Consider the following 22589-nt stretch of genomic DNA (forward strand, 5'->3'; position numbering starts at 1 on the left):
TTAATCTCAAAATTTGTTGAGATTTGTTTTATTAACAGTATATGGTTGACACTGGGAAATTTTCTATGTGCACTTGAAAAAATGCTATATGTTGCAGATTGGGATATAGTGTTTTATATATATCAGTTAGCTAAAGTGTGCTAAATAAGTTTAAATACTCTCTGGATTTTTGTCTACTTACTCTTTCAGTAATAAGAGGTGTATATTAAAATTTTTCATACATACACACAAAAATTAATGTCTAAAAGTGAATAGATATTACTAACCTTAATACAATTACATTTTAAAATATTGGTTTACCTAGAAGGCTCATTACTTTCCTTTGTCCCATTTGTTTTCCCTGGATGATTTTTATAAACAACGCTTTTGATTTTAACTCCCAAATATATGCTGATAACTTCCAAAACTTTATCTTGCGCTTAAAACCCTCTCCTGCTCAACACTTGCTGCTCCAAGTGTGGTTTGCTGACCAGCAGCACGGGCATCACTTGGAGACGTGATAGAAATGAGGCTTCTCAGGTCCTGGCCCAGATGGACCAAATAGAAATCTGCATTTCAACAAGATTCCTCAGTGACTCAAGTGCACATTAAAGTTTGAGAAGCACTGTACTAGATGTCTCCAGACTGGAAGCTTTAGAGACATCACAACTCAACATGTCCAAAATAGGGCAGGTTACTTGCTCTTTAAGGTTAGAAAGGTCATCATGATAAGGCCTCTACCTACCTAATCAGCTTCCTCCTCACATTACCTACCTCGTGAGTTACGTCCTAATGCAGAACCACTTGCTTCTGCACCCAGCATCCTGTTTCCTTACCACCGTGCCTTGGCTCAGGCAGGTATGCCGTTCACCACCAACTCCCCATCCCCAAGCCACTGTCAGACTCCCTTGCACTCAAGTCTCTAAGATTTAGCTTCCAGCCAGGCAGCTGGAGGAAGTCCTCCTCTAGGACCCCTTCTGTCCACACTCCTCCCCCACCACGACTGGGTCCATATACCCTTCACATTCTGTCATGTATTGTAATTATTTCTTTCTCTCCCACTAGCAATGAGAGCCCCCCCAGAGGGCAGGAATCATGCCTTATTTAGCCTGGAAAGCTTAGTACCTACCACCCTGCTGAGATTACATAGGGTACAATAAATGTTTGTAGTATGAACAGTAAATCAATAACCAAAACAATAAGCTTCTTTATATTTGGCATTTCCTGCTGGTTAGAAGCTCTGAGAAATTATTACTAAATATACTCAGTTTGGTAGATAAAATCTTTCATAATAAAAATCACTGGGGAAATGATAAAAGGGGTTCTTGTTCTTCCTGGTAAAACTTCTGAGAGCTATTGGTCAACGTTATATTTAACAAACATAGCCAAATCAATTACCCTCAGGATTTATGAGACTGACTAGCTTTATGACTAGTCATTTGGAAGCCCTCTTTTAAACCAAGGGAACTGTAAAAATAAATGTTATGTAGATTGATGACTTTGAAGGGTTTAAGCTTTCAAAGTCTACTGAGTCTATGCTATTTTAATAACATTTACTATGTGGTGTTCAATATCTTTTTTAGTCATAATTGGAAAGTTTCCCTCCTATTTCAAAGTCTCTCAGAGTATTAGGAAAAAAGTGTGTTCTTAAGACTAGAGCAAAGAAGCCTAGCTTTTAATACAGAATGAATTCCTCCAAATTTAATCTAAGAAAATGACCTAAATAATATATTTTTATAAAATTCCAAAGGTTTCTCCAAAGAAATGCAAATGCAAGTGCAGTATAGTTTTAGAACTAATCTGGAAAAAAGTGGCAGTGTGAGAACAATCCTCCCACATAACTCCCCACCCACAAAAAAGGCAGAGATAGTTCTTACAAATTACATCTGTCGAAACAGAATTTTACTTATCATTAAAAAAAATTACAAAAGTAGGATGGATTAGATATTCCTATCTAACCTTATAAGCAACTGGTCTGCTCTGAAAAAACATTTTATTCAGGATAGAATATGAACTACAAAACTGAAATACCTCTCAACTGAATTGGAAATATATTCAAAGATACACCAACATAAGAGGGGAAGCAATGGCATCAGGGTCAGGCAGAGGAGAACTAAATTAAAGGAACGTGGTAGTAAAACCGTTTGGACATATCCATATGGAAAATACTGAAGGTGGTCTGTCAGGGTTCTAAGAACAACTAAAAGGCAAAGACAGTGAAATAAAAAAGCACCTGAATGAGGAAATGAATGAAAAGTATCTCCAGAGACCACAAAAAGACTTTCTTTCTTCTCCTTCTCAAAGCGAGTGGTCATTTCTTCCTGAGATGCCTCTTCATCTTCCCTTTCTTCTTGAAGCCTTTTCATTCTTTCCATTAAGGCCTCTAGCTCACTTAGAGAATCGACGATCTGGAGCCAGAGAAGATAATACTGGGTGTTATTAATATTAAAAGTTGTTCCAGTCACTGTCTCCATCTCCCAATGTCACCTTATGCATAGTGGCACTAGCAGAGTTATTAAGTTCCTAAGTGGGTTTTCCAGTAACTCCAAAGAAAATCATATGACAAAATCAAACATTTTCAGAAGTGTAGTGTTTCTGCTTCAGCTATAAATACAAAAAGTTTATATGAATGGATTTATTTAATCTAGAATTCTAGAATTTGGTATATATTAAATTACATTAACACTTATTTTGAAAATTGAGGCAGCCTTACGATTTGTAATCTATTTGCTTTAAAAGCTTCCTTAAGACAATTCAGAACTTCAGGTACAGGTTAAATTTTTACAGTAATAAAAATTATATGAAATATTTCAAGTACATAATATCCTGTTTAATCAGATAAATTCTCTAGATTTTTTTTTTTTTTTTTTGCGGTACGCGGGCCTCTCACTGTTGTGGCCTCTCCCGTTGCGGAGCACAGGCTCCGGACACGCAGGCTCAGCGGCCATGGCGCACGGGTCCAGCCGCTCCGCGGCACGTGGGATCCTCCCGGGCCGGGACACGAACCCGTGTTCCCTGCATCGGCAGGCGGACTCCCAACCACTGCGCCACCAGGGAAGCCCTCTAGATATTTTTAACGTAGCAAGTTAAAGGCAAAGTAGTAAAGAAAACAGTTAAGAAAACTAACCCCAAAGTTGCTGCCTGTTAGAGATGCATTCTCTATGTTGTTGTCATTAGCGAGATCACACACACAGAAATTGTTGACTGATATTAGCCTGAATCCATTGGAGATTTCTGGATCTCTTTCTGGATTGATGCCACTACCAAAAACAAAGCTTGCCAAGGCATGATAGTGTGCCAGTAGGACCACAGCATGTACCAGTTCGGGCAGAGACCAATTATTTTCTCCGGTTTTGACAAGTTTCTGAAATGAAAAAGCAAATCAGAGTAAAAGTGAAAAATCATACAATGCTACAAAGCAATTTTAGAAAGTATGGAAAAATCTATAAAATTTCACATGTCCATTTACAATACTTAAAATTCCCTTTAAACATGTTTCATATATTAAACATACAGCTTTGCTCAAACAATGTTACATTAAACCTATCAAACCTAACAGCAGAAGTATGTCGTGGCTTCTCTGAAATTCCTTATATATACAATGGAACTTCTGCTTCCAAAGCACTTTTACATATTATGCTATTTTAATAAGGTATTTTAGAGAATCCAAGAACACTGAAGCTACTTTAAGTAGGGAAGGGACTTTAAAGATTCTCTAGCAAAATCATTCATTTTATGGTTTTAAGGTAGAGACTCTACCTTAAAAATCACATAAAAATTTATTCAGTAAGTTAACTTTTAGTTATCTTTTAGATATCTTCTCTGACGGAGGAAGAACCTATAGCAGATGAGAGAAACTGTAGAATACTAGCTCACATTTGAAAGGACATAAAGAATATCAAAGCACTTTTTTATACGTTATTTTACTGGATCCTCCAGATGAATGATGGAATCATAAGTGAAGCCATTAAAAGCAGTAATCCCTCCAATACCAATTCCAGCTGTTAATCCGTCAGGGATCCTCTCCCATCCATCTCTGTCTATCTGTCTGTCTGTCTCTTTCTCAGTGGATGTGTGGGGATATGTCCTGCTGTGCCGTCACCCCCCCACCCCACCACAAATGTAAAACCTTCATTTGTTTCACTTCACAGCTAAAACCCCAAACCAAAAAACTGCTTTTGCCTTACTCTCCATTATTTAACTACATACAAATTTAATATATGACCAAAAGCTCAGGGGAAAAAAAGGGAAAATCAATCATATTCTACCACTCTAATGTAACTTTTACATATCTTCTTTTATTTTTATAAGTAGTATTATATAATCCGAGTATACATATATTTTTCTCTGCTTTTCAAACTTTTTGAAAAGTGCAATGTTCATGGGGCTCCACTGTCTTCTATTAATTATTAAGCATGGGCTATATTGTAGCTCAGGACTATATCTCCATTCCCTTACACGTTCAAATTGCTATAACTTTGTTCATATTTTTATAAACAACCCCTAATAGATAATAAAAGTCTGAGAGTATGCATATTGACAAAAGCTAAGTTTGGTTTAACTGGGTAAATAACTAACAAGATGAGGAAAAAACAAAACAAAACAAAACAAAACCAAGGACATTTCTATGCATTAGAAGCAGGGATTTTAAATACCTAAGGCTTCTATTGATAGTGATTTAGATGATGACTCCTACTTATTGAATAGTGACTAAGTGCCAAGCACAGTGCTAAGCATATTATACAACAACCTCACCCTGGAGGCCTTTCACAGACACTCCTTTTGAAGGGCAAGTGCTCCAGTCAATCACAGTTCTCTCTCTTATCTAAGTTCTAGTTTCTAGAGGCATGTAAGCATACACACACCAGTGAGCAAATCATTTTTATTTGCAAAACCACGTTTTCAAAATCTTAAAATTATGAAATGTTAGAACTAGAAAAGAGTTTAGAACTCATTTAATCTAAGTCCCTCATTTTATAGCAGGGTGAACTACCAAGGCCCACAGAAGTAAACTTACTAAAGGTCACAAACTTGTGGGTAAAAAAGTTAGGAGACTAGAACCCAGGTATCTTATCCTGCTAGTGCATGTTCTTTGTTCTATCTACTGCTTGAAAATAGGATTCAACTTCTCTTATAGCTACTCACTAAAGCACTAGTATAAGCTAATTACTGATTACTTGAAGAGAAATATTCATTTACATTTAAATTAAACCCACTGACTTTCTAAATTTATCTTTTTTACACATATTAATACACTATTTTTTATTTTTCAAGTTCCTAATATGCAAGTATTTAAAATTAAGTCTTAAGTAAAATACTTAACTAAAGAATTAACTCTTAGTGAGAATCGTTAGTAAACTATTTTTTTTTCCCCCGAAAGAAACACTCAGTACCTGAATGTGCTCTTTTGTGATCAGCCAGGGTCGGTGTGCTAACAGCTTGTTTATTTCATTAAGATTTTTCAGTCTTTGTGGTACATATTCCAAACCATTCAACCACTCAGCAATACCTCCTGTCTTTAAAAATTCATCCACATGCATGTTTATTAAGTAAGAACACTGATGTCTAGCTGCAGCCTGAAACACAAAGAAAAAAGTTAGTGGATAAAATAGTCATGGTATGGTCTTATTCTACTATGACTAAGCCAATCACTGAGATAGAGTTAATTTTTATAGCTACTAATTCTTTTCTTACAAAATCCTCTTCCTAAAACTTTCATCACGATGCGGTCATAGATTCTTGAGTCAATACATAAAGCTGATACTTTATATAAGCTAATGTCACAAGAAGCCAATTACTTCCCATCCAGAAGTGGTACGGGTCAACCTAGAACCCATTTTCTATTTATGTTAAGGAAATACATGTTCATTTCATTATGGTAAATGATATCAACTGTATTCTACCTAAAAAGCAATAAAATCTCATTAACTGGTACTGTACCAATTCAGAACGTATGCTAATTTGAGTATTTCTCGTACTCCCTTTGAGATAACTGTGAATCAGCCTTATCTGTGCCCATCCTCCTATTGAGGTGAAACTGAAGCTCACTGACCCTTTCTTTCATATGTAAGCCAGCGTCAGCCTTGATAAGTTGGTAAATCCACGCAAAACAGACTTTTCACCTCTCATTTCCTCAAGGCTGCTTCTCAGTTCAACAGTATTGTTTTATTCTATTTTCTACATCTTATTTCTCTCTTCATTGGTGACCATTCTAAGTTGGCTTTCGGCCTTACTGTCATCAAAACCTTAAGCTGAGTAATCTTTGTCAAGTTCATCATTTAATAAAACACAGGATGCAGCCCTTTTTTGTTGTTTAAAACTTCAGTGAGAGCATAAACAAATTAAACTGGATAAAAACTAACTCTTGGCCGGCTCTGCTCACTCTGCCAGCCCAGCCTTTGCACTAACCTCTCCAAATATATAGCACTTGCATCTTGTCTTCTTCTTTCCTCCAGCAATAGTCCAACTGTAGCACTGCTTCTACCCTTATTACTCCTGCTGCTTATCACCCCAATTTATAATTCTCCCCCCCAAACATTAACTAGCTAACTAGTTTGTACCAACTACTAAACTTAGAAGTGTAAGAGTTCACTTAAGAATTCTTCTCTTATCCAGAGCCTCCTTTGGTGCTGGCTGATACTTTCCTCTTATTTGGCCAAATTAGTGATGTTCATCTTGTAAAGAATGACTAAAATGGCACAAACAACCTGTTTTATATTAATAATAAAACAAAGCTATCAAGAGCAAAAACAAAACTTGTGGGCTACTAGAGATATTACTTTGGACCCTACAAGCATCTTTAATTATAAGAGATTAAACATGGAAAATGACTTTACTAATAATTAAATGAGAAACATTCAGTACATTGAGTGGCTTAAAGCATTCAAAATGTATCCAATGGACTTGGGATCCAAAAGTCCACAGGCTTTTTCAGTTCTTATTTCTACCTAATTATACTTAGCTGTGCACACACATATAATACTAGGAGGGAGAGGGACCAAGTGAGGATGATGTCACGTGAACACAGCGCACCATGATGGCGATGTAGTGCCGGTGCGGTAGAGGAAGGGGGCCGTCCATGCGTAGCATGTAGAACTGGCTCCTCAGGAAGGACTCCAGGTACTGCGTGTGCAGACTCATGACCTGGGTGATGTTGTCCAGGCGACCGGATGTAGAGTATTCTTCCACAAGAAAGTTAGTACGTTCATCCACTGTGTTTGCTTGGACAACCTTCCAATCAAGAAACAAAGCAATATCATGATTTTTGCAAACACACCCTTGGTTTACATACATTATGCCACGATTGAAGCAAATGAATGTTCTTTTTATATTAACAGACACTGAAATTATGTAGTTGCTCATATTAGAAACAGAAATGAAAAAGAAAGCCCGTGCATTTTTGGCTCTGGGACCACAATTTATTAAACAACAAATGTCAAATTATCAAACATTATACACACAGCTATGAAACTGGAGAAAAGAAGCTCCCATCTGCTTTGCCAGGCACATAAGGCAAAACTGGGGAGGCAAAAGCACTGGCATCTGATTACATATATTTACAATTTTATCTCAATAGCCTATGAAGATACTTAATCACTGTATCTTAAGACAAGTATTTTCAGACTGATCCTTTGCTTTTTTCATTATTCAACATAAAAAAGCTTTCTGCAGTCTTTTTAGGGACAAAGAAAAATATGATAATTTATAGGAAAGTGTTAATTGAAAAATTAATAAGGACACTAGAATTCCTATTTTGAGCCCATCATATTAATTACTAAAAACAAAGTAAATTATTACAATGAACATGCTGCATTGGAGAGAATCAAAAGAGCTTTCTCAAAAATAGATTATTTACATATAGCTTTATAAACAATGACAGCTCGGGTGTCATACCAAGAATTGGCTCCGAAGGTGTTAAGAGCTTATTAGCACCTCTTAGAAGGACCATGCTCTGTGGGAATTAATACACATCAGATGTGTTATTTCTCAGATTGGTTCATTATTTATTGGTATTTTAGAATTAGAGTTCTAGACCTAAGAAGAATGTGTCCCTTATTTTAGATAAGGAAACAGACTCCAGATTAAATTCAACTCATACAGCTATTTAATAGCACAGCCCGGTCTAAAATCTAATCTCCTGAAGTCCAGACTCATGGTCTTTCCAAAGATCCACACTGCTCTTAAGAAATTCTGTTTACTTTTCAGGGCTGGCTTCACAGTCTGAAAATAAGTACAAATTATACAAAGACACTACTGACTGAGGAAAATTTAATCCCAAAGGAAATGTAATGTTTGAAAAGTATAAATTGTGAGGAAATGTTAATTACAATGGTGTAAAAAAGAGGCAATTCCACTTTGGCTCATTATAAAACCAGATATATTTCCATTTGCCCATTTCCTCCCATTTTGTCAACTACAGGGAACCAAGATGATAGTTAAAAATATGATAGGATCAAGATAAACTACATATAATTAGGGACAGACTATTTGCTGTTTTTGTTTTGTTTTCCAGCAGCAGATTCTTCTGTTTAACTGATGCCTAAAATACATTAATAGATTCATATGATGCAACAGAGCCTGAAAACAGCAGCTGCTTCTGCAAACCAGATTGTCTTCAAATACATACTGTGTAAATGGCTGTGTTTCAGGAAGTCTTTATATATATATGAGGCAATCACTCCGCTAAGAGCAACCCTGTGCTCTATGAGGGAAATAGGACAAGCACAGCAGTTTCTCTAATGAATGGTCACCACCTAGATCAGCCACAGTCACTGAGCTCCTGAAACATTACTGTTAACTTTGGAGTTTCATGTAGATGGTAAGGTCACTAAAAAGGCAAATGAACATGATGGAATTGCTGACTGTGGCAATGGCCTGGCATGTGTTATTATTCATATTCTACTCATCCCTTCTTTTAAGCGTTGCCTGAAACATAATAGGTACTCTATAAATATGTGTTGACTAATTTCTGAACAATAAAGAATAATGCTGGTGCTTTAAGATAAATGATATCTTTGCAGCCAATAGTAAATCAGTATATGTCACCATAGTTAATATGAATTAATAACTCCTTGAAACAGAGAAAAACTCATTTAGTGGTCCTTAAACTTTTCTTAGCCCAAGTATAACTTAGAGGCATCTAGGAATCTACAGGTCCTAAACATTGCTGTGATCTTTCATAGAGATATATACCCATTAAATAGGTACAGAAATCTTGTATTGATTATAATCTCCTTTGTGTCATTTTACATCCTTTCTTTCAACATTTACCATCTTAACTTCCCACCCTCATCAAAGGTGCAGCTTGGAGTGGAGATCCTGTGACATTCTGTCCCACCAGAGACTTAGAACCAAATGAAAAGATTAACTACTAGTGATATAATATCATGTTTTCTTCAACAGGTTTAGTTGGAAAACTCACTTTTTCATTTCAAAATGTCTTTTCTTAACATTTATGTAACCTATAATCACCATGAAACACTAGCCGTTTTAAAACCTTAAACCTTCAAAATAATATTGTTTTATTATTGTTAGCAGCTTTATTTAGAAAAGTTATATTTGAAATCAAATATGGTAAAATTTATATTATTCTAACTTTGCAGTACTACCTAACTCCAAAATAAAAAGGCAGATTATCACACGCACAGTCTTTTAAGTGAAGTTGAAATGAAAATACCTCTGTGGTTTTCTGACATATAAATAAGAAATAAGAGCAAAACACAGGTTTACTTCCATGTTAAAAAAAATGGAGATATTCTTTGACATAATTAAGCTACTTTTTAAATCACACTTTATGTATATTAAGACATCAACTTACTTCCTTCTCTGGAATAAAGGCACTTGGTCCTCTTGTCAAGGGTTGAGATACTCTGATTCTTTTATCCTGTTTTTAAAAGAAAAGTTTTATGTATTAATGATGACTTTCTATGTAAAGTTAAATCGGTGCAGATTGACTGCTGAGGTACTAAAATAAATGGAATAAATAAATAGAATTATGTAAAATCAGAGTAAGTGTTAGGTCTTGGTTCCCTCCACCCACCCCGCAAAACACAAACGACAACAACAAAAACCCCATATGGCCATTGCATGAACAAGATAATGGGACAGACAAGCTCCTACCACAGTGCTGGGCACACAGTAGGCTCCCCAAATGTCATTTCCCTCAGTAACACTCTACAGCACCATAGATTTTTTAGCCCATATTTGACGTGACTGAAAACCATCAACCTCCCTAATAAAATCGTATCTAATAGTATACTAGTACACTGTTAGACCTCAATTTGAAAGCTAAAGGAAAGGTTAAATTCTAAGAGGATTACATACAACTACCCAAAGCAATGATCTGACTTGTGTTCTTCTTTCTGAATAAAATAGGGATAAGCATATTTAATATAAAGTTTTGAAGCTTTAAGTAAGAAAAATGTAAACCTTGGAGAAGCAGAGGTTAATTTAATCTAAGAAATGTAGACTATAGCAATGCTTATTGCTCCACTGCTATTCTATTTAGTATTAGCAACTGCTAGATTGCCAGTGGTATGTCTGAGTGTTTATTTTTTTAAGTTTTTAATTTTTTTGTTAAATTGTTTTGGTGTCCCCATTCAATCAGGGACTAACTTCCTTCTCGGTACGCATGATGAAGAACTCTCAGGCTTTGAAATCCTTTTTAACCAGGAGAAGAGATAGGAGGAATGGCTACTTAATTTTCTATAATAAAAGTGATAGTCTAAGATTCTGAAATAGAAGCCCTCCAAAGTCATTACATAAAAATAGGGACTATGCCATGGTTTATAAATATTATAAAGACTGGGAAACTGAAGAACATGGGAACAGATGTCTGCTGGAAAGGAGTGTTAATATTAAGCTTGCCACCAAGCCCTCCTCAGGAAACTGCTAAAATGAGGAAGCAGCTCTAGGTGGTTCCTATCTGAGGATGGCAATAACTATTTCACATGACCTTGTGTCCTGGCCACAGCCAATTAGACCAATCAACACAGAAACTGATCTGCAGCCCACGAGTGCCTTGATGAAAAAAGTTCTACCCAGACAGAGCTGAGGGTAATTGGCTGGACCAGTAAGATTCTAGAGTACTAGAGTTATAGGAAAGTAATGTAATCCGACAGAGAAGAGATACAAAATAGCTCTCAGAAGCAGAGGCAAAGAGAAAACAATGAAGCAGCAGCAGAGTGGCATCAACAGATACCAGCCTCTATGGGAAAACCACTAGAGTTCCTACAGATTCGCAAGAGAAGAGCCTAATCATCTCTTCTTTCTCTCCCTTCCCCCTCTCTCTTTTTTCTCCACAAGGTGACCTGAATTTTTTTTTGTTCCTTACAATCCAAGAGCCTACCAAACACAAAACAGTTATTTAAATCCCTTACTTCATTAGGAAGCAGTCAGACATTCAACAATTCTTTGAGAACCTAATCAGATACTGTGATAGACTGAAGACACAGGGCGAGCAAAACAGATATGGTCCCTGCCCTTGGGAGCTTGGCACACAGTCTTCAACAATTTCAGGGTTCTACTGAAATAAATATATTAAATAATAATCATCTCAAACTGCTAATGTTTCAGAAAGAAGTAGGCATCTAGGTTATATTTGTGAAGTGATGACAAATAGATCTCTATCTACTGGTGAAGTACATTAGAGGATTCCATGTAAAAAGGAATAATTTAGAATTTCTAATATTGGTATTTCTTGTCTGCATCAACTATCATCTAGATTTACCTGGAAAAATAATTTAAAAGAAAATAACAGATTTCTTCCCTTTGCTAGCCTTAGTAAATTATAGAAAATAAAATTTCAAATACTCTCTATATAGTATAGCCTAATGCGCTAGTATGTGAAAAGCAATTTCCTTGACAACTGATCATTCCAAATAAACAAAGCAGCCAGAGGAACTGACTGTGAGGATAAATCACAGGTTTGAGGGGAAAAATATCAACAGGGAGATAAGTGGAGGCCTTTATTTATGTGCATAAAAATACATAAAATTCAGAGAAAATACAGGGAGAGAAAAATAAACTAAAAGTGTACAAAGGGACTTTGGAGAAAGAGAATGATTTATTACTAATATGAGTTATTTATAAAAATCATTATTTGATATATTTATCAACTGAATTCACCTTTAAATGTCTGAAATAGTTATTTTGCCTACAAAAATATTTTCTGGAATAGCAGAGAATTAAATCTGAAATACAGTTTCATCACAAATGGAACTGCACACTACTGCACTTAAAAGAATATAACATCTATTAATTTTAACCAATTGATAAGAAGCAACTGACACGATTTCATTTGTGTCAACATTCATTTGTTCATTTATTCAGCAAATATTCACTGAGCATTCACAATGTGCTAGGCACAGTGGGGACACAAAAAAGGAGTAGATTGGCAAAAATGCATTAACTACATCATATGATATAGTCCATAGCAGATGCATATACAAAGTGATATGGGAAGATATCATTTTATTAATTATCATTTACTTTGTCATTTTCCATTAAAGTTATATACAGTTTTCACTATTATAAATAATGCTATGATGAATATCTTTGTATAAAGAGATTTGGGGGCACATTTTGTGGTATTTAAGATGGTTTCTTTAGAAAAATTCCCAGATGTGGATTTACTAGGGTTTAGGTTATAAATCTTTAAAGTTCTTGTTGCATACTACCCATATGCTAATGGCAATGTTTTACCAATTCTATTTTCATCAGCTGAGAAAATGTTCACTTAACCCACTAACTTCAAAAGTGAAAAACAGCCTTCAAAAATGTGTTTGAAACTTTTAATTGTATACATATTTGAGGTAAAATTCCTGAAGCAGAGTTGTGATCAGATCTGTGTTTTTAATAATACAATTCTGGGAGTGATGTGGTCCCTGGGCCAGAGACAAAAAACAAAAACAAAACAAACAAACAAACAAAACAAAACAAAAAACAAAACTACAAAAAAACACCCTAAAACAAAAAACAAAACAAAACAAAACCCTAGTTGGGAAGCTAGTGCAATAGCCCAGGGGATAGATGACGTGGCCTCACCTAAGAGAGCTATTTATACACTGAAGAGAAGGGAAAACTAACATTTTAAAGTTATACCAGCATGTATCCTTCTTCAGTTATATTTTTAAAATGGCGTCACTATTGAAAGGATGAGTCTACTTCCAGCTTCTGTAAAAGAAGCATATTTTCTGGTGAAGACTCTACTATTGTCTCAGTTGACCGTGTTGCATATTTATATGAAGGTGAAAAAAAATTTTTTTAACAATCAAGGCAGCTTGTAAATTCTACTTAAAACTCATTTTCCTGAAAGTTTATTCCCCACCTACTTTCTATTTCTGTATCTTTTTAAAGTTGATAAGATAAAACACAAAAGAAATAGGATAGCACCATATCCAAAAGATTCCCTTTACAACCATAAGCTGGAGTTCTGGTCCCCTGCAATACCTTTCCTCAGCTTTTATTTCAAATTTAAAATGCCCAAGGACTGGGTTCCTACTTTATTTATGTCCTGATTCACTTTTCTGAAGTCTCCAGACCTGTGTTGCCTTATGTGGCAGCCATCAGCCACATGTGACTACATTTAAATTAATTAAAATTAAATAAAGTTCAAAATCCAGTTGCTTAATCATGCTGGTCACATTTCAAGTGCCCAGCAGCCACACGTGGCTCTGGCTCCTACTGTACAGGCCTGTGCAGGCATCTCCGTCACAGAAGGTTCCACCATCACAGAAACGCTGCTTGAGACTACATCTGATTTTCTTTTAATCACATCTTCAGGCATTTTAATGCCTTTTTGAAATGTTAAATGACTGCTCTGCAGAGTTTTTGGTCTGATGGTCACACCTACTGAATCCCATAACCAAGCATCTTAATGTAATTGCAGAAATCCGCTCAACCGAATTGAAAGTGAATCCAGACAGAAACAATTCAGGAAAAGAAAAAAGACCCAAAATCAGCCAGTTCTGAGAATCTTTGTCTCAATGTCTGCACATATTACAGCCTGCAAAAAGATATCAAGGACTTTTTTTTTCCCCTTTTAAAAAATTACGGTAAAAAAACACATAACATGAACTCTACCCTCCTAACAAGTGCACAGTACAGTACTGAAAACAGATGTCCAGGACTTTGTCATCTGGCATAACTGAAACTTTACACCCACTGAACAACAGCTGCCCACACTCTTCAGATCCCAGCTGAGATGCTTACCCCTGCAATCACTGGCCTTCTCACCTCCATGGACAATTCACATCTGCTTCTTGCTAGGCAACTCTCCCCTTGCTCAGCTTTCCTAGCACTGAACCATCCAATACACTGACTTCTTTGAACACTTCTACACTCTTCCTAGACAGCCCTTGCACTTCCTTCATTGACATTCATTCTCTCAAGTGAGCGTTCTCGTCCATAGCTTCCATCTTCTTGATACAAACAAAACTCTACTGAACTGTTGAGCTTCACTATATTGTGGGGAGGAGGGTGGAGCAGATTAAGGAGAGAGAAGGGCATGTGATGTGAAAAACAAGCAAGCCCTGCGACTGACTGCTGCATCTTTGCTATTGAGCTCAGAGCTAGCTCTGCTCTGCCCTTCCATCTGGCTTTGGGGCATTTTGAACTGCTGGGGCATTTTGGAACCTTAAAATCAACATGTTTCAGACTAATCTCCTACCCTAAACAGATTGTTCCTCACTTTCCTCTATAAGTTATAAATCACCACACGACACCAGTAACCCTGGCTCTGAGGGTTATCTTTGACTCTCCATCCTAGGAATCTGCATTCAAACAGCCGCTAAATCCTATAATTGCCTTTTCTCAACAAAATCTTTCAGTTACCCTTTCCCCAGCTCCATCTCAACCATAAGAGTGTCTCTTATGCTGAGAAATATTTTCCCCTCACAGCTGAGAATCATGTCAATTCCAGGCCCTTGCTTTTGAGGAGATAACACATAAAAATGTAAAAAAAACTCGCAAAGTACAAGACAAAATAATATTTCATTTTAAATTTTTCTTCTGTCAATTTTCCCTAAAGCATAATAAAACACCCCAAACTGTAACAGCTGTAATATACTTTCTCAACAGATGCTACTCTTAATAGAAGAATTCCAGGGCTGTTCTATATTAGAAGTGAAAATAACCCATAGCTACACTAATTTTGAGGAATAATATTGCCATGTTTTCCTCTCTTAAGTATAAAGCTAATATCTTATCCTGGGGAATATGTGACTTTGATCATACTAGTGAATCTTACACAATGACCTTGAAATCATAAACCTTGTTTCATTTCTGTGAAAAAGTAAAACCAAAAAACAAGTCCTGGATTTTTAAAAAACTGTACTTTCCATTACAGTATCCACTAGTCACACGTGGCTCTTTAAATTTAAGTTGATTAACATTAAATAGAAGTTAAAAACTAAGTGTCTTGATTGCACTAGCCACATTTAAAGTGTATAATAGCTACATGTAGCTAGTGGGTACCAAGCTGGATTTTTCTATCATTGCCAAAAGTTCTATGGTACAGCACTGCTCCGTAGCATTGATTAGTCTTGATTTCAGCTACTCGGATAATGCAAAGATACAAAATGGTTAAAAATTCAGGAATGAACATAAGCAGAATAAACAAGTATTAAGGTAACTTCATAGAAATATAAAAATTATTTGGATAGTAAGACTGCAAAACCAATAAAACCAACAAATTAACGACGATGGCAGAAAAGCTGGCAGATGCCATTCTTCAGTCTTTATTTATTTATTTATTTATTTATTTTTGCGGTACGCGGGCCTCTCACTGCTGTGGCCTCTCCCGTTGCGGAGCGCAGGCTCCGGACGCGCAGGCTCAGCGGCCATGGCGCACGGGCCCAGCCGCTCCGCGGCATGTGGGATCCTACCGGACCAGGGCACGAACCCGTGTCCCCTGCATCAGCAGGCGGACTCTCAACCACTGCGCCACCAGGGGAGCCCCCAGAGTCTTAATTTGATGACAACTTTCAAGTCACTAACTTAAAAAGAAGAAAGGAAATTCTCTAAAATGTTGACTCATGTTAAAAATAAAAGGGGGTATAAAATATTTAAGAAATTTTAAACAATAGTAAATTTAATTGTGATTTGTCTTCAAATATTTTAGATAGCAGTCACAGTATTTGCTTAAATTTTTTTCCATAAAATCCTACAATTTTAATCAAGAGAAAAACTAGTTATAAAATAAGAACTGATACTTTTTATGTATCAGTTCCATGTGTCCTAAGAGATTATTTTACAAGGGTTGTGATCCCAAGAATGCTACCTAAGGAAAGTTTCTTTTTTCAGATGTGTTATTATAGCTGAAAGAAGTTATGCTTGAAATTCATCAGGTAAAATTATGCCTATTAAGTAATTATGTGCTGGAAAACAAAACACTAAAAGGATAAAGATGAATTATATTTAGAAAATTGCTTATTTTGACACTTAACTGCTAGGCAATTTACTAGATCACTTTATATAAATTAATCCCACTAGAAAATTACGTGGACGTTAGGAATTCTTAAAATTATGAGACTTTAGAGGTAATCAGCAAATTACTTGCCCCTAAAAGGCCAACTGCTAAGGAGAAATAATTGCTGCATTTTAAGCTACTAAATATCTTTAAAATAAATTATTCAATTTAATTTTTACATTTATCTTCTTTAGTTTATTTCATTAAAAATGGAAAAGCAAAAAACATACAAATTCTATCCATTAAAATGTAAAAGCTGCTTATGAATTTATATCTATGGGAGACAATAATATTGAGAGTAATGTGTATAATTAACTTTACATACAGACATTAAGAGGTTAAAAAAATGTGTTCAACATATAAAAAATTCTGGCAAAGCAGAAATTTGACTCCACTTAACATACTAATCCCTCAATTTTTGAAGATTTTTAAAGGTATCTTTAGAAGATAGTTTAATAACGTCAACATTTTTTAACATACTGTAATGACAAAATATCTTAAGTATAAAACACATACCCCAAATAAAAATTTTAATTGTGACCATAAGAAAGCTAACTGCAATTATCAACACAAACAGTAAATTACAGTTGTTGACTCTCCTTCTATTCTTTTTAGATGTTCCATTTTGGCAGAAACCACTGCAGAAAGGGCAGAGATGGGTAGGTGGCTCTATGCTAAGAAATAATGCTGATGTCGTCTTTTTATTCCTTAGCAGACAATCTCAGGAATAATGACTGGGTTTATAGAAATTGATGACATTACATATTTCAGAAGGAAAGGGCAAATGGAAAAGAACACAGAGATATTCTAAAAACTGTCTATCCCTAAATGAGAAAAGGATGGGTTTTAAATTAGATTAATTGTAATAGATTTTTAATTTTATAGTAAACTCAAATTTAAATGTCTGTCATTACCTGGAATATACATTACTTCCCACCATCCCAAAATGGCCTAAAAGACTATTTAATAAAATTGTGACTTCTCCTACTCTAGGTTAAAATATGTATTGACCTTCAATACAATAAAGATATGTATTATAATAACTAACTGAGATCTAAGGTCATTTAGTGAGAAAAGACTGGTAAGCAGAAAACAGCAATAGCATCAAGGGCAAGAATCTTGCAAATCACACAACATCGCTTCCATTCCTTGGAGCTAGAGTGGTATAGGGACCCCAACAGCACCAGGAGCCCAGCCCCACATGTAGGGTGTGGCAGAAATTTGCAGACGCTCTTAAGAGCACTAGAAATTCCCCTTCGTAAGTGGGGAATCCTGTCTCCAAGATCCTGAGATTTCAGTTCCCCTTCTAACCAAGCTATTAAAACCAAGGCTACCAAGCCCTTCCTGCAACAGCTCCACCACTGGGTATAGTCACTTGAGAAACACTGCAAAGATCTTGTCACTAATAACATGAATTTCAGCCTTCTTCAACAACACACACTGAGTAAGATTTTTAACTTGAAATCTCAAAACATTTCCACTAAAAGTACTGCATTTATCAATTTCCCTACCTCCTCATTCCCCTACTAAGCTGTCAGGTGCTATTGGGTTGGGACAGTACCTTGTTCATCTTGGAGTATTTCAACTTTAGTATGGTGTATGGTGTCAGGTAAACTTCAGGTCCATTTTTGAAAGTTCTACACAGTGGCCATTTGAATAACAGAATCTCTTTTCAAAAAATGAGTTGCAGGAAATGAATTAAGCAACTCTCACTAAAAAACCAAAAAACCTTGGTGTGCCATTCGGTAGGAACAGTTAGATAAATTTTGTTTTACTAACTTGTGGGCCTAAAGATAAACAAACTCACCTACTGAGTACTCTGGAAACAGTAGCCATGAGTATTACTATTACTAGTAGAAATCAGCAGTAGTTGTTGTAGTAGATGCAATTAAGTACGCAAAGATAAACGGACCTCATCCTAGCACTAAAAGAATTAAAAATGAATATCCATAGAGCAAAGTTTCTAAACTTTGAGTTTCTAAATGAGCTTCCCCTTGGCTAGTAACAAAATCCCTTAAATTTTACTCATTAGAACACATGGGTGACCGTGTTCAAAGTGCAGGCAAGTTTTCATATTTACATCCTGTCTATGAAATAGCAAACTTCTAAAAACAAAGGACCACAAGTACCCTCTACAACCACACAGTGACACAAACCTACAAAGAAGAACAAATATGGGCCTAGGATAGCGTTTAAACTACACATTAGCTAATCCTTTAAACTGAAAGTAAACCTAAAATCATGCTCCAGTCCAGTGCCATCCAGAGGCAAGTAGCAAAGAATACACCTCATTTTCCACTGTCCATGTAATACCACAGAGTAGCGTAAATCAATTAAGTTAGGTTTACTTGTAAATTAAAAATTGGTATTTCTAACATGGCAGATCTTCTCTGTGTCCTGTGGAATTTAGATAGATTTGAACCAGCATTTCCTGAGGCTCTGCCCTCCCTTTTTATCTCTATTGAAATTCTACCCATTCTTCCTCTAAGACCCAGCTCAAATACCAACTCTTTTGGTCTTCCTCCACTCCCACCAACTCTCAAGCTCTTCTAGTAATTTAAATCTATTCTTCTTAAGATTCACAATCATACTTTGTTTCTCTCTTATAGCTATTAACATATATCATTATCTTATCACTCCCTTCGGACCATAAGTAAGCTCCTTACAGAGCAGGATCCATTTCTAACATGGTATCTATAGCATTACAGTAGAGCAACATGAAAATAGTAAACGCTCATACATTTGTTGAGTTAAACTGAGGAGTCAGGAGTCTGGTACAGGCTCTTCCATCCCTTTTCTCTTCCTTCAGCAGGGAAGAGCATCCTGTGGACTCGAGGCAGTTCTCTGCACTCTTATTGAGAAATACCAATAAATTAAACTAATAACCACAGTCCTGGACATCAATCCATTACCTTCCTTGTACCGTCTGGGCCCCCTATGTGACAAATATTCACTTTTCTCCATTTGTTTATCTTTTTATGCTGTTAAAACAAGCAAGACCTGCACACTTCCTATAATTTGTACTACTTTCTTAAAAACCAGTAATAATATTGCATGTCATGACACTGATCTTGAGCAACAAAGACTCCTATAAAAGCTTTTAAGTGTTAAGCACTTTCTTTAGAGATGCAGAATGACAAAATATACTCATTGAACATGCTGTAAAATTTTGGGCTAAGGCCAAGAAAATGAGAAGAGAACTATGCCTTGTACCTGAGATAATGCAACTTCATAATAGCTACCTAACTCAATGCTTCCTTATTAACATATAGACAATATACTTTACTACCACTAATTATAAGATCACTCCCCAGGTCCCACAAAAGTATTAAGAAGTGCTTTACTTCCATACAAACAATTTTTATTCATTTAGTTAGTTTTGGCTGCACCGCAGGCTTGTGGGATCTTAGTTCACCAAGACCAGGGATCGAACCCAGGCCCCTGGCAGTGGAAGTGCAGAGTCCTAACCACTGCACCACCAGGGAATTCCCTCAAACAATTTTTAATGTCTGTAATGTGTAATAGTAAAACTTGCTTTTAATTTTAGAAAGCTTTACCTATTAAAATTATGTTCCAATTAGATTAAAAGAAATAAAAGTTGGGAGTTTTTGAAATTAAGACTCCTATTAGAGACAATTATGGCTACAGAACATTCTAATATTACTCAGTATATGGCTGATAGCTACTAGTCTTTTGGAGAAACAAAAAATATGCTGTGAATGTAGTTACCTGGTATATGAAGGAAAAGTAGAGTCTTAAGTCAAACATCTGTATTTAGTATCTACCACCCATGTTGTAACAAAATCAAAAGGCCTCTAAGTTTTTCTAATAAAACAGAATGACGGGACAGTTTCCAGGTTTTTCAAAACCCAATGATTAACAAAATACAGGTCACTTGCTCAGCTTAGAGGAATCAGGGAAAAAACATTAAATACAATTGATTTCTAGAGATTTTCAAAACAAGCATTTAGCCATTTGAAAAACCAGTACTTCTTTATACACTGAGTTGTCAAAAATAACAAGAACTCATGCTCTCATTTAAATTGAGAAAGTACCTTTCACACAGCCTGCCAGGAACACAACTGAGCAAATTAAAGTATGTTCAGTTTTATATCGAATTATATTAAACTTCAGTTTCAATACAATTGAAAAGAATAGAAGTTTGAAAGGAACAATTGTGTTTTAATTTTTGCCTAGAATAGAAAATAGGATTTGTCTCATGAACTTCATCTCTTCATCTCTATTTTGTCAATCCCTAAATCTATTAACAGAGGACTACAAAACTGTGCTTTAGTGTATACAGGTAAACTTAAAACCTGTTATAATCAGAATTAAAACCAGTTGTTATGCTCATGTAAGTAGATGGCTCACAAACTTTTTGATATCAGAACCTCTTTATATTGCTAAAAAATATTGACCCCAAAAGCTTTTGTTAATGTGAGTGATATCTATCAATAATTATTACATTAGAAATTAAATCAAAGAAAAAATTTAAATATTAATTCATTTAAAAATAAAAATAGAATAAACCCATTACATTTTAACACAAATGAATGTTTTTGAAACTACAGTTTCCAAAACAAAACAAAACAAATTTACTAAGAAGAGTAACATCATTATACATTTGTGTAAATATCTGGCTTAATTAAAGAAAACGGGATTCTTATATCCACTTCTGTATTCAATCTGTTTGTTGTACAACATGAAGAAAATCCAGCCTCACAGATACTACATTAAGACTTGATAAGTAGTAGCTTTTAAGTTTGTTGGAATGTAGAATCTGAAACCACATCAATAAACTTCTTACTCTGTTACATAAAAATCCATTGGTTTGAGATTGGTTCAAGATGGCGGAGTAGAAGGACGTGTGCTCACTCCCTCTTGCGAGAGCACCGTAATCACAACTAACTGCTGAACAAACATTAAGAGGAAGGCACTGGAACTCAAAAAAAGATACCCCACATCCAAAAACAAAGGAGAAGCAGCAATGAGATGGTAGGAGGGGTGCAATCACAATAAAATCAAATCCCATAATTGCTGGGTAGGTGACTCACAAACTGGTGAACACTTATACCACAGAAGTCCACCTACTGGAGTGAAGGTTCTGAGCTCCACATGAGGCTTCCCAACCTGGGGGTCTGGCAACGGAGGGAGGAATTCCTAGAGAATCAGACTTTGAAGGCTAGCGGGATTTGACTGTAGGACTTTGACAGGACTGGAGGAAACAGAGACTCCACTCTTGGAGGGCACACACAAAGTAGTGTGCACATCGGGACCTGAGGGAAGGAGCAGTGACCCCATAGGAGACTGAACCAGACCTACATGCTAGTGTTGGAGGGTCTCCTCTGGAGACAGGGGGGTGGCTGTGGCTCACTGTGGGGACAAGGTCACTGGCAGCAGAAGATCTGGAAAGTGCTCCTTGGCATGAGCCCTCCCAGAGTCCGCCATTAGCCCCACCAAAGAGCCAGGTAGGCTCCAGAGCTGAGTCACCTCAGGCCAAACAACCAACAGGGAGGAAACCCAGCCCCACCCATCAGCAGACAAGCGGATTAAAGTTTTACTGAGCTCTGCCCACCAGAGCAACACCCAGCTCTACCCACCACCAGTCCCTCCCATCAGGAAGCTTGTACAAGCCTCTTAGATAGCCTCATCCACCAGAGGGCAGACAGCAGAAGCAAGAAGAACTACAATTCTGCAGCCTGTGGAAGAAAAACCACATTCACAGAAAGATAGATAAAATGAAAAAGAAGAGGGCTTTGTATCAGATGAAGGAACAAGATAAAACCCGAGAAAAACAACTAAAAGAAGTGGAGATAGGCAACCTTCCAGGAAAATAATTCAGAATAATGATAATGAAGATGATCTAGGACCTCGGAAAAAGAATGGAGGCAAAAATTAAGAAGATGTAAGAAATGATTAAAAAAGACCTAGAAGAATTAAAGAACAAACACCTAGAAGAATTAAAGAACAAACAAACGGAGATGAACAACACAATAACTGAAATGAAAAATACACTAAAAGGAATCAATAGCAGAATAACTGAGGCAGAAGAACGGATAAGTGACCTGGAAGACAGAATGGTGGAATTCACTGCCATGGAACAGAATAAAGAAAAAAGATGAAAATAAATGAAGACAGCCTA

At 36.2% G+C, this 22589-nt stretch overlaps 1 protein-coding gene across 2 annotated transcripts in view; it reads right to left on the reverse strand.

Annotated features, from left to right (window-relative positions):
* Positions 1-22589, reverse strand: part of SESN3 (sestrin 3) — a 73805-nt gene that overhangs the window by 17124 nt on the left and 34092 nt on the right. For both annotated transcript variants that reach the window (XM_004265458.4, XM_033420341.2), the window contains exons 2-6: positions 9797-9862; positions 7012-7209; positions 5373-5555; positions 3107-3343; positions 2213-2387 (exon numbers count right to left, since the gene is read on the reverse strand). In XM_004265458.4, coding sequence (XP_004265506.1) covers positions 2213-2387; positions 3107-3343; positions 5373-5555; positions 7012-7209; positions 9797-9862 — 859 coding nt within the window. The remainder of the gene's footprint in view (positions 1-2212; positions 2388-3106; positions 3344-5372; positions 5556-7011; positions 7210-9796; positions 9863-22589) is intronic.

The sequence above is a fragment of the Orcinus orca genome, chromosome 8 (assembly GCF_937001465.1).
Source record: "Orcinus orca chromosome 8, mOrcOrc1.1, whole genome shotgun sequence".
In the NCBI taxonomy this organism is placed as follows: domain Eukaryota; kingdom Metazoa; phylum Chordata; class Mammalia; order Artiodactyla; family Delphinidae; genus Orcinus; species Orcinus orca.